At 44.7% G+C, this 13,311-nt stretch overlaps 1 protein-coding gene across 1 annotated transcript in view; it reads right to left on the minus strand.

The window, feature by feature from the left end:
* Nucleotides 1–1,379, minus strand: part of LOC142498163 (B-cell receptor CD22-like) — a 47,766-nt gene extending 46,387 nt beyond the window's left edge. Inside the window, exons 1-2 of the mRNA XM_075606672.1 lie at nt 1,340–1,379; nt 644–937 (exon numbers count right to left, since the gene is read on the minus strand). Of these exons, the coding sequence (XP_075462787.1) occupies nt 644–937; nt 1,340–1,379 (334 nt within the window). The remainder of the gene's footprint in view (nt 1–643; nt 938–1,339) is intronic.
* Nucleotides 1,380–13,311: the final 11,932 nt, after the last annotated feature.

Consider the following 13,311-nt stretch of genomic DNA (forward strand, 5'->3'; position numbering starts at 1 on the left):
TACTTTCTGATAGTATACCAGACAATTTAGCACCATCTGACATCTTTTTACTATATCCTAGTACAGTATACTGTAGTCGCCAATCCGAACCCAAAGGGTTTAACACTTTTCAATTACAGTACATTGGTGTTGGAGATAGTGGTATACTGGTTGACATACAAATAGCACCATCTGACCACTTTCTACTCTAGTTTAGTTGCCAGAGTCTGTTGGTTACACTAGTTTTGGGTATACTGGTTGGCATACAGATAACACCATCTAACCCTCTCTCTGTGCACTATTATGAAGGTATATGCAATGTATCAAACTACACTTGTTAGTTTCCTAATTGTTTTTATGATTTTATTCATTTTAACCAAAACTAAACAAATCGAGTTTTTGCAATACCAAATAAAAAAATCAAACCACAGATATTATATAGAACTAAAAAACAATTGCAAGTGCCCATCCTTAATAAATGTCTTTACTTTACGCATGGTTACATGCAGTACGTTTAAGGAAGACAGTACAGAAAGCAGTTTGTGTCAGTTACAAGGGATTGTACGCTTCCTTCTGACAATCTTGAAGTAATTACTAAATTCATAGCATTTATTATGTTAGGCAAAGCAATAAAGAGTATAGGTAACATATAGTAATTACTTACATTTAATGGATAAGGTGTGTATTTTGTGTATTTGTTGACCATTTGGATATGTAGCTGTGCATTCCAGCTGTGTTTTATCATCCTGATAGTGAGGGAAATATTTAATTTTTGATATAACTGTCCAATTTCCTCCAGTGAGGTCTTCATGATGTACAGTGATACTGTGACCAGCCTTGTTCCATTGCACAGAAGGGGGATTGGAGGCACAGGTATGTTCTACAGAGCAGGTGATGGAGACAGTTTTCCCTTCGATCAGATCCCACTGTCCAGTTAATAATGGCTCATACGGGGCATCTGAGGGAAATTGCAAAATTGACTATTTACAATATTATAAATGAATCAGACAAATGTCTGAAAATCTTCATTATTTGCCATGATAGTATTATTTGCAGGCATATTATCAGTATTATTACACATGGGGTTCTTCGTGTGTGGCTGCACAGACATAGTTATGCTTAACATTTCATTACAATAATAATTTCCCCCACACATACTGTGGCATTTCCTTGTTCAGAAATGTGATGAAGCTAAAATGTCAGAGCTTATTCATTTAACTCTCTCCCACTTTGTGGATTTGTTACATTGGCATATCACATGGAACCGCAAAACCAAATGGCATAAAAAGCCATTCTCCCGGGTTGGAGAAGCAGTAAGGACTTAAAGAATATGGTGAGATATAAATCCTTGCATTCTCACCTGGAGATGCCTTTATCGCAGATTGATGAATAGGCCCCATACTGTTTACCTAGTATGTGACATCTGCGGAGAATCACAGAGGCAGATATGTGACCCCACATACTGAACTGGAGGGATAAAAGCAGTTTGGGGCAACTATTACCAACTACTTGTTGGTACAATAAAAAGGTATGATACTACCTAATACCCTTTCCCTCCTTCGCTATTTCACTTAGGGCGGGTTCGGAATAAAAGCAGTTTTGAGGAAATGATTTATTTTCTATTTTTTTTTAAATAGTTAGCTTAGTTTATTCTTATGATATTGTCATATGAAATATTCTAACATTCTGATTATTCTCCCCAAAAGAGTTATTGATCACGCAGTTCTAAATACACAAGATACTCCCCTAAAAATGCAGAACATACAATTTTGCAAATGCGTTTTAAAAAAAATCTACAGTATGAACATCAACCAATCAACCAAATCAGTCAGTTACATTAGTTTGTATTGGTGTGTGATAATCTCTGCAAATTACTGTTGTAAAGCCATTGCTAAAAAAAAATACAGTTTACAGTGAAATAAGTAAATCCATGTTGAAAAAAAAAGAATGAATACTGCAGACAGTCGGTTATCAAGGACTCAGTCTCCGACTCTTGGGAACGGGACACATGGTATCTGACTTTCTCTATTGCAACAAAACAAGTGGAACCGGTTTATAGAATTAAAAGAACTTTATAAATTGACCACAATATACTTCTTAGATAGGAAGGGCAGGTTCAGGTGGTCAAAAATCCAAACCCAGGGCTGTCGAGGGGGGGAGGCGATTGAAGACGGAACAAGGGTCCCGGACTCTGCTACAAATTGGGCCCAACCTCTGGCCGGACCTGTCCGCCAGTCCTCTAGTTGACATCGGGCCAGGGAGGAAGAACTGATGAGGGGGGATTGAGTGAGTGGGCTAATTGATGGAGGGGGAGAGTGAGAGGTGGGGTGTAAGAGAGGGGGGGGAGTGAGGAAAAGATGGTGTAAGGTTGAGTGAGGAAAAATGGGCATATGAGTGAGACGCACTGGAGAAATAGATGTGAGGCGGGGAGGGATTGAGTGAGAGTGGGGTAATTGATGGAGGGGGGGAGAGTGAGAGCAGAGAGTTGGTGTAAGAGAGGGGGTGAGTGAGTGAGTGAGGAAAAGAGGGAGTAAGAGTGAGATGCAGGGGAGAGAAATACATGTGAGGCGGGGAGGGATTGAGTGAGAGTGGGGTAATTGATGGAGAGGGTGATTGATGATGAGAAGGAATGAGACAGAGGAGAGAGAAATATTTGTGAAGATGGGGAGAAATAGAGGGGGTTCTCAAGGTGTGAAATTGGGGGGGGGGGGTTTGCAAGACCACAGAGACAGGGGGAGCCAGGTTGTAACTCTAGCCCTGATAAATCTGGCCAACGCCCACAGATCTGGGGTAATGTACTGTAGTGCCAACGAATATTCTAAAACAAATCTGGGGCAATCACCAACAAGACCCAGGTACATGCTGGGTACATGCTGGGTACATGCTGGGTACATGCTGGGTACATGCTGCACCATTTCAGTGACATTTCTGCAGACAGACTAATGGCCCTTCGGATTAACAGCGGGGGTCCCTGGCAGTCCCATTCAAATTGACCTGTATGGGATGTCTACTGCTGGCCTTCTCCCACTACGGGGATTACATCATTAAAAGAGACGGGCCGGCATTAGAGAGGCACCTCTGGTGGGCAGTTACCACCTGAGACAGCTGCACCCGAATTATATAAAAAAAAACTATAAACACAAATAAATTTTTGATCTAAAAACAAAACACAGAAAGAGTTACCATTGCTTTGTAGTTTATATGTGTTTGCATAACGCACTTTGCATTCCCGCCAAAATGTCCCTTATTACATTGACAGTAGCTACAAATGTATCTATTACAACCCCATTCTCTCACATACAACCCTTATAAGACACTTAGAATATTTCCAAATTAATAACAAATAACCAGCATCTTAGCCCGCACACCCCCCCCCCCCCCTCCAATTCCAAACTGCAGGCAGAGCAGGGTCATCAGTAAACACCCTCCCCTCGCACGGCAGCCAATCAGCTTCACAGAAGATGTGGCCAATACAGTATCCACCCAAATACGGTACAGATGGAGAGTCAGACTTTGGGGTCATTATTAGGGAGCAACTAATACTGCCCAGTAACAGTGACCCCTCTACTGACACCTTATGTTATACTGATTAAAGACACATTACTGAGTATTTTACCTTCGACTAGGATCAGAGCATAATCTCCATTAAGTTTGTCGGAGTTTATTTCTTCATTAATCCCGGGAAAATATAATTCACCATCACTTGTTCTAACATCTTCAATCCTCAGCGAGCAGCTGTTTGTTGCATTTCCCACCAGAGAGGTGCGGCCCCGGTACTGCGGTGCCACTGCAGAGGGGTTATTATTATTGAAAGCCTGTGAGTAAAAAAGTCTACGGTAAAAGTACCAAATCACACTGATCTCTGCAATATCCTTGGGCCGGGTGAATGTGCAGGGGATCTCCACACAGGATCCCTTCAGTGCTGTAATGGATCGTCGTGGGAATGAAAAAGACCAACGTTGACAGCCTGAGCCTGGAAAAGCCCCTGAGAAAGACACAGCGGTGTTATTAGAGATATTAACCCCAGCAGGCAAGATAAGACCCCAGCTGCATTACAGGTATCTTATCTATTACCCCTTCCCTGCAAAGCAATGTATGCAGCATCAACACTCACACTCAGCTATGAAATACTAATAACAAATAAATGGACTTTCTTGTATTTACATGACAGGAACATACTGTACAGTAAATACATATACTTCTCACAGCCTCACTGGTTGCCTAGCAACATGTGAACTGCAGACTGAAGCGGTGACATACTCCTATGGAAAAAGTAAGGGGACTACAACTGCCTCTCATCACTGTCCTCCCTGTCCCTCTCCTCAACTGATTACTGAATAAACTGTCCCTTTTTTTTTAAATGTCAGCGCGAGCTCCCCCTCGCTTCAAACTGCCTTAACTGAAAATGCAGCCGCCCTACTGGCTAAGCCGCAGCAAGTGACATTCCCCTGAGGTTCATGTGACTTGTAGTCCCTGCGCGGAGCCTTTCCTGTAATGCCCACAACACCTGCACTTCTCTGCGCATGCGCAACCTACTTCGCATGCGCGGCAAATCACAACATGTCCACCGCAAGTCCTCCCGCGCATCTGCGCATGCGCGAGCCCTGCGCGCGTGCGCGTGCATAACAAACATGGTGGCACCCTGCAGAGGGAGCCGCCGGCAAGCCCGTTGCCACCCGCAACAGCCTCCCACAGCAGCGGAGGTAAGGGGGGGAAACAGAGGACCGGGGTGCCAGAAGGGACCTGACTACACATGTAAAAAGCGGGGAGAAAAATAACATGAGTATGGGGAACAGCAGTAAAGTTGTGGAAAGAGCATATCAGTATTGTGGAATATGTAACTGCAGATAACATTGCACTTTAACTGATCAGGATTATATAAAGGGGGCGTGGGCGGTCAGAGTCACCAACAGGGGGTTAGCCAGGCCGTGCGCCGTCCCCTCGACAAAACTGGTCACCAAAGGGTGACAGGCGCGCGCTGGGGGAAAATAAATAAATAAAAACGCCCCCACCTGATTGGTTGGCGTGCAGCCAATCTCTATCTGAGCTGCACAGTGAAGAGGCGCCTTTTCCTGCCTGGAGCAAATAAGGTAAGAATGGCTCCATGCCTCCATTAGCTCTGATTTGCCCCCCCCCATGGTCCAATTTGCCCCCCTATGCCCGATTTGCTCCCCCCCATGTCCGATTTCCCCCCCCCTGATCCGATTTGGCCACCAAGGTCCAATTTGCCACCCCCCCGAATTCAATTTGGCCCCCCCATGTCCAATTTGGCCACCCATGTCCAATTTGTCCCTCCTTGCTCCGTTTTTGCCCCCCCCCACTCCGATTTTGGCCCCCCTGCTTCGATTTTGCCCCCCGCTGCTCCGATTTTGCCCCCCCTGCTCCGATTTTGCCCCCCTGCTTCGATTGGCCCCCCTTGTGTCCGATCACCGTTTGTGTGTGTGTGTCTGTGAGAGTGTAAAAGTGTGTGTGTGTGTGTGTGTGTGTGTGTGTGTGTGTGTGTGTGTGTGTGTGTGTGTGTGTGTGTGTGTGTGTGTGTGTGTGTGTGTGTGTGTAAGAGTGTGTGTGTTGTGGCTGGATGACCGTGGTTAGTGAGAAGACAACACAATTCTTCTTGTGAAATAATATTTTGGTGGATTTATTTGTCCAAAAGAATAACAAAACAATGGGTGTTCTGTCCCTTTAAGTGAAATAAACATAAACAATAACCTATCCCCGGTCAGGGAACTAAATAAAAAAAGTGCAGCCTATCTACCTGGCTGGCTAGCTAACCTAGACCAGACCAACAATTTTCAATAACCTCAGTTGGCTCCGTACCTGGGAGCTTAATTTCCCCTTGGGACAGGATCAATATGAGCAGCCGGTGCCTGTCTGTCTGTCTTTCTGTCAGCGCTACTCTGTCCTCTCTCAGTGCCTGAGAGAGACTGCCGCTCAAGAGGCATTTCCTTTTCCTGTTTTTAAAGCAGGTGAACTAGCTTAACTAGGAGCACCTGTGGATTGTTAATCAGCTGGGTTATCTCCTCGTCTACTGGAAAGCAGGCATACTGCCATCTCCTGCTAATGTATACAGAGACAATTACTCTGTCACAGTGTATGTGTGTGTGTGTGTGTGTGTGTGTGTGTGTGTGTGTGTGTGTGTGTGTGTATGTGTATGTGTGTGAGAGAGAGATTGTGTAAGAGTGTGTGAGAGTGTGTAAGAGTGTGTGAGAGTGTGTGAGAGTGTGTAAGTGTGTGTGTGTGTGTGTGTATTCTCTTTTGTTATGGTACAAATTGATGTTTTGGTGGCTGATTCCCATACATCTTCCCAGTCATCGATATCCATTTGTACATTTAGATCAGCACTCCACTTATGCATATAGGCGTGCAACGGGGTACTCTGTGTCGACTCCATCCCCCTGTAGATCTCGGAGATCAATCCTCTCTGATATGTACCTTTGATACAGAGTGATTTAAATTTGGTTAGGGCAGGAAATTTGGAGTTTTGAGAGAGTTAAAAGAAAATGTCTGATTTGTAGAAATTGAAATAGGTGGAGGTCACGTGACTGGTACTTGTCGTGAAGCTCTTGGAAGGACAGAATTTCCTCCTTCTTCTGCAAGTCTGCAACCATCCTAAAGTTTAAGTCCTGAAATTGACCAAATTGTTTGCGTGAACACCCAGGCGGGAACTCTGGTTTTCCGAAGATAGGGGTGAGTTGAGAGGGGGATGATGAAAGGCCGTACTTCAATTTGTTTTTAAGCCAGATAGACCATGTGCATCTCATTGCTCTCAGATCAAATTTCCGTGGTCCTCTTTCTTTATTTACTTGGGACCATAGGATAGCTGGGAGTGGGGAGGGCGACACATGATGATATTCTATCGCTAGCCAGCAGGAAGAGGTCGGGTCATTATTCCAGACCACCACCTGACGCAGCTGAGCTGCTTGGTAGTACTTGACCACATCAGGTGCCCCCAGTCCCCCCCCACCCCCTTGAAGATAACATGACTGACTTCGGGACCCTAGGTTTGCGACCTCCCCAGATGAACCGGAATATATGGGATTGCATATTTTTTAATTCCGATACTGGTATCATAACCGGGAGGTTTTGTAAAAAGTATAATAATCTAGGGAGGACATTCATTTTGGTGGATAGGATTCTTCCGAACCAAGAGATTTGGTGGTTATTCGAAGAGTCTAAATCTTTTTTGATTTGGTCAAATAATGGGGGGAAATTAATTTTGTAAAGGGATTTGTAAGAGCTGTTTTTTTTAACTCCTTGATATTTTATGGTGGAAGAGTTCCACCTATATTTGTAGTTAGATTGGAGTAATTTCCACATTGGTTCTGGTAGGGAGAGATTGAGAGTTTCCGATTTTTCCATATTAATCTTGTAATCAGAAACTTGGCTAAATTGATCTAGTAATTTCTGAAGATTGGGGAGGGATATAAAGGGGGTCGGCGATGGTCAGAATCACGTCATCCGCAAATAAGGATATTTTATATTCCTTTCCAGCAATCGGAATTCTTTTATGCTTGGTTCGGCTCTGATTTTAGCCGCTAAGGGTTCAAATGTGATTGCGAATAGTAATGGGGACAGGGGGCAACCCGGTCTGGTCCCATTTTTAAAAGGGATTGGGTTTAGCTGTCCGCCCGGTAGTTTAATGTATGCTGTGGGGTTTTGGTAGAGAGCACGGACTCCCTCTAAAAAGGGACCCATAAAGCCAAATTTTAAATTGTGCCTGGGATCGGTTTGCCTTCCAGAAAGGAGTTGAACATATCCAGGAGATAGGGGGATAGAGTCGGCACAAAGGTCTTATAATAAATATTGGAGAAGCCATCTGGACCAGGGGTCTTGGCCAGTTTAAGGGAGCTTACGGCTTCCGCTAGCTCCTCTTTTTTTCTCCGATTTTTTTGTTTAATTTCTCTAACTCTTACTCTGTGAAGGAGGGCAGATTGCATTGTGCGAGATATTGTTAGGCTATTTTGGCACTGTTCTGTTCCTGTCCTGGATGATGAAGGTTATAAAGTTCCTCATAACAATTAGCAAATTCCTGAGCAATTTCTTTCTCCACAAAGGAGATCTGGCCGCCTTTGGTGCGTATCTAAGAAATTTGGGATTTAACTTTTATACCTCTCAGCTTTGCGGCCAATAGTCTGTCTGCTTTATTGCCCCTGTCATAGAACCTTTGATTGGTCCATTTTAACGCACTCTGCACCTCTTCGAGCTGTGTTAGTTTTAGTTCTGCTCTCGTTTTGTTAAGTACTGTATTTTGAATAATCTTTTAGAAGGATTACTTTTATGTTGTTGTTCCAGATTCAGGATCTTATCTGTTAGCTCTTTTTGTATTTTGAGTTTCGTTTTTTTCTAATACGAGGCTAAAGAGATAAGATCCCCTCTTATTGAAGCTTTATATGCTCCTCATAGCATTGCTGATGCCGAAACTGATCTATTATGTATTTTTAAAAAAGTGGAGAGTTTTTGTCTAACTGTCTGGACTATTTTCGAATCGTTTAGAAGGGAATCATTGTGCTTCCATTTGTATGTGTTGCTTTTAACGAAAGGTAGAAAGAGGGTTAATTCGACAGGGGTGTGATCAGACCATGTAATTGTGCCTATATTAGACTGGGTAGATGCCTGGAGAACATTATTGATACCTAGAAAAAAGTCAATCCTCGAGTAAGACTGATGGGGTGTTGAGAAAACGTGTAGTCCCAATTCCCTTGGTGCTGGGCCCTCCATATATGGACTAGAGAGAAACTTTCTAAAATTGCTCTAAAGGTTTTAGCTTTCTTTTGAGTTTGGGTAGTATGGGGGGGTGGCCAGTGAGATGGATTTAATATGATCTGGTAAAAGGACCATGTTGAAGTCTCCGGCTATGAGTAATGAGGCCAGAGAGGACTGGTCTAGAGAGTCTTGAAAGGTCCGAGATGACACCGTTTATAGACAACGTAGAGGGAGGGGGATATATATGTGGAGGGGGAGACCCGTTAGCAATTTGAGCATACATGAAATTTGCACTAGTAGCACACTTACTCTAATGCGGAAAAATTTCAGACTTTATATGTAGTATCATGGTGGGGGAAGGAAGGGGGAGGGGAAAGGAAGGGGTGGGGTAGGAGGGGAAAGGAAGGGGTGGGGGAGGAGGGGAAGGGACGAGATGGGGGAGGAGGGGAAGGGGGGGAAGGGGTGGGGGGAGGAGGGGAGGCAAAGGGGGGAGGGAAAAAAGGGGTGGATCTGGGGAGGGGGGCAGGGAGAGAGTGTCATAACATTAATACTGGAAAGAGATGGGAGTGCTTTTCTCTGTGATTTTTTATGAGGAGGCTTCATGGATTTCATAGGAGGGTGCCGGGAGCTCTTTCCCTAGTCAGCCATCCACGGTGACATCACCAGAAGTCTGACAGATCACAGTTTTAATGCTGACAGACTTTAGTTATTAGCACCTAAATGTTGTACTTATTGACTTAAAAAAATTAAGAGTGATTTATGTACCTTACATTTTTAATGTATTTGACTAACTACTGTGACAAACAGCTTACTCCGGGGCTCCGCTGTCTGTCCGGGACGGTTAGAACACGGTCTTTTGGGGTAGGTTAAATGAGTACTGTTCCTTTAAATAGGCTGTGCCTGGTTTATTCAGTCCCAGGCACTGGGACTGCCACAGTGCATACAACAAAACACATCAAAACAAAAGCTGCTCACCTGAGCGATAACTTAACTTAGATTTCCCTAACTCAGGGTGGAAGTGGCTTTTCCACTTTCCAACAACAAAACAAGGTACTTTTGCAGAGTTAGCCAAATGAATAGAACAATTGAACCTGTGTGGGGAAGGGGCTTCTCCCCACTGTGTTCAGCAGCCTTCCAGGCTCTGGAGAAGAGACCAGAGCAAACAGGAAATCAGTCTTACATACCTGATTTCTAATTAGCATGACAGGTGACAGAAATCCCTCAGTTCCAGCGCTTGCCCAAAACTGTGGGATGGAGTGCATGTATTATAAGGCTGCACTCCCAGGCCAGACAGGATAGAAACTGTTCAGTATCCTGGGAGCCCTATATATGGAATTTATTACCATCCCCTGGTTTCTGTCACATATCCTCCCCCCCAGCTCAGACCCTGAGGGATGAGCGACCATGGATATTAGGGAGTGCATCCTTGACAACCCGTCAGCATTGCCATGTTTGTGCCCTGACCTGTGTTCCACAGAAAATTTAAAGGGTTGTAGGCTTAGGAACCACCTGGTCACTCTAGCATTCTTTTCCCTGTTTTGACACATCCAGGTAAGGGGTGCATGATCTGTGACCAACCGGAATTTTCTCCCCAACAGGTAGTATTTGAGCGTCTCTACAGCCCACTTTATTGCGAGACACTCTTTCTCTACTATGGAGTAATTTTTCTCCTGGGGATTTAGTTTCCTACTTAAATAAAGGATGGGGTGTTCCTCACCTTGAGACTCCTGGGAGAGTACCGCCCCCAGCCCTACCTCAGATGCGTCGGTTTGGACTACGAACTCTTTGGAGAAGTCAGGTGTGACCAACACTGGTTGGGCACAGAGAGCTTCTTTCAGGCTTCTAAAGGCCTGTTCGGTTTCGGGGGACCACTTTACCATAAGTGGTCCTCTTGCTTTTGTGAGGTCGGTTAGTGGGGTTGCCTTAGTCGCAAAATTGGGAATAAACCTTCTATAGTACCCAATTAACCCAAAAAAGGTCCTTACTTGTTTTTTTGTAACTGGCCTTGGCCAACCTTGTATCGCCTCCACTTTGAGTGTTTGGGGTTTGAGTAAACCTCTGCCAATAGAATACCCCAGATACTTGGCCTCCTCCAGACCAATGGTGCATTTAGCGGGGTTAGCAGTTAGTCCAGCAGACCGAACTGCGTCGAGCACAGCTTGGACCTTTGGAAGGTGGGATTGCCAATCTTCACTATGGATTACCACATCATCCAGGTAGGCAGCAGCATACCGAGCATGTGGTTTTAAAATTTTATCCATCATTCTTTGGAATGTGGCGGGAGCTCCATGTAAGCCAAAAGGCAGCACCCTATACTGAAAGAGGCCGTCTGGGGTTGAGAAGGCTGTCTTTTCTTTTGCCCTTTCTGTGAGGGGAACCTGCCAGTACCCTTTTGTTAGGTCTAGGGTTGTGAGATATCGGGCTTTGCCCAGTCTCTCTACAAGTTCATCTACCCTGGGCATAGGGTAAGTATCAAATTTTGACACCGCGTTTAGTTTCCGGTAGTCATTACAAAACCTTGTTGTACCATCTGGCTTTGGGACTAAGACTATAGGGCTGTTCCACCCACTTTGGGATTCCTCAATTACGCCTAGTTTTAGCATTTTTTTAACCTCTAAACTTATAGCCTCTCTTTTGGCCTCTGGGATTCGGTACGGTTTAAGGTTAACTCGGACCCCCGGTTCAGAGACTAGGTCATGTTCAATTACGCTAGTTCTACCTGGCTGTGTAGAGAAGATTTCTTTGTTTCTGCTCACTAAATTCTGAACCTCTTGTTTCTGATGAACGGACAGGGTTTCAGCTATGCTAACCTCTGGGTCAGTTTCTTGACTCTCTGACGGACCTGGGGTTACTAGGGTTGACAAGACTTCTCTATCTTTCCAGGGCTTGAGTAGGTTTATATGGTAAATTTGCTCAGGTTTCCTCCTACCTGGCTGTCTTACCTTATAATTTACTTCTCCCACTCTTTCCAAGACCTCATATGGCCCATGCCATTTAGCAAGGAATTTACTTTCCACGGTGGGAACCAGAACTAGTACCCTATCACCTGGAAAAAAAATTCTGACCCTAGCACCCTTATTATACGTATTCCTCTGTGCTTCTTGAGCTTTCTCCATGTGTTCCCTCACTATGGGTAGGACTGCAGCAATGCGGTCCTGCATCTGGGCAACATGCTCTATTACACTTCTGTAAGGGGTAACCTCGTGTTCCCAAGTCTCTTTGGCTATATCCAGTAAGCCCCTTGGGTGTCGGCCATACAATAGTTCAAACGGGGAGAAGCCTGTGGATGATTGGGGAACTTCCCTAATGGCAAATAACAGGTACGGTAACAAACAATCCCAGTTTTTCCCATGTTTATCGACCGCCCGCCGTAACATGCTCTTTAAGGTTTTATTGAACCTTTCCACTAAACCATCTGTTTGTGGATGATAGACTGAGGTTCTGAGATGCTTGATTTTTAGGAGTTTACATAACTCTTTTGTTACTTGGGACATAAATGGTGTTCCCTGGTCAGATAGAATCTCTTTAGGAATTCCAACCCGGGAAAACAGAACTACTAACTCTTTTGCTATGTTTTTGGCAGAGGTGCTACGTAGGGGAACTGCCTCCGGATATCGGGTGGCATAATCTAATATTACCAATATATGCTGATGTCCCCTAGCAGACTTTATTAGGGGTCCTACTAGATCCATAGCAATCCGGTCAAATGGTACCTCTATTATGGGAAGGTACCAATGGGCTGCGGTACGCCTTGAACGGGGCGGTGATCTGACATGCTGGGCATGAGGAACAATAATTCGTAATTTCTGCCAGAACCCCAGGCCAATAGAAGCTTCGGAGAACCTTTTCTTTTGTCTTTTCCACCCCTAGGTGTCCCCCCAATGGATGACTATGTGCGAGGTGTAACACTACATTACGGAATGTCCGTGGTACCAACAATTGTTTAGTTGTAACTGATTTTCTTTTATCAACCCGATATACTAGGTCGTTCTCTACCTCGAAGTAGGGGTAAGCAAGCGACCTATCTGGTTGGCCAAGAGTACTATTCAGGTCCCGTATATTTCCCCTTGCTACCTCTAATGTGGGGTCCTCCCACTGGGCCTTCTTAAAACTCCCAGGACTGACCTCTAGGTCAGCGAGGGTCTTATCCGGTTCTGGGGTGGTAAGGGTCTGATCAACATCCTGATTTGGGGTATTCCCTACCAAAGTAGTGATGGGGAAGGGAATTTTACAGCACTCCTCCTTTTCCCCCTTCTTATTTGGGCCCTCGTCAACCTCCATTTCTGAAAACGGGAAAGGATTTATTTCTTCTAATACTTCGTTATGGTCCGCTATTGAACTCTGGGCGCTATTCTGAGCGGGGGACCACATTTTTAGAAAATGGGGAAAGTCGGTCCCTATTAACACATCATGTGCCAGTTTGGGTACAATACCCACCTTGAAATCTAAAGAACCAAACTCTGTTTCAAAAAAAACATCAACAGTGGAATATTCATGATTATCCCCATGTATACAACAAATTGCCATTCTTTGTGAACTGTTTCCCTGTTTCTTCTTAATGGGCAAGAGGTATTCGGACACTAGTGTGACCATGCTCCCAGAGTCCAGAAGTGCCCGAACCCTCCTACC

Source organism: Ascaphus truei, chromosome 6 (assembly GCF_040206685.1).
Source record: "Ascaphus truei isolate aAscTru1 chromosome 6, aAscTru1.hap1, whole genome shotgun sequence".
In the NCBI taxonomy this organism is placed as follows: Eukaryota; Metazoa; Chordata; class Amphibia; order Anura; family Ascaphidae; genus Ascaphus; species Ascaphus truei.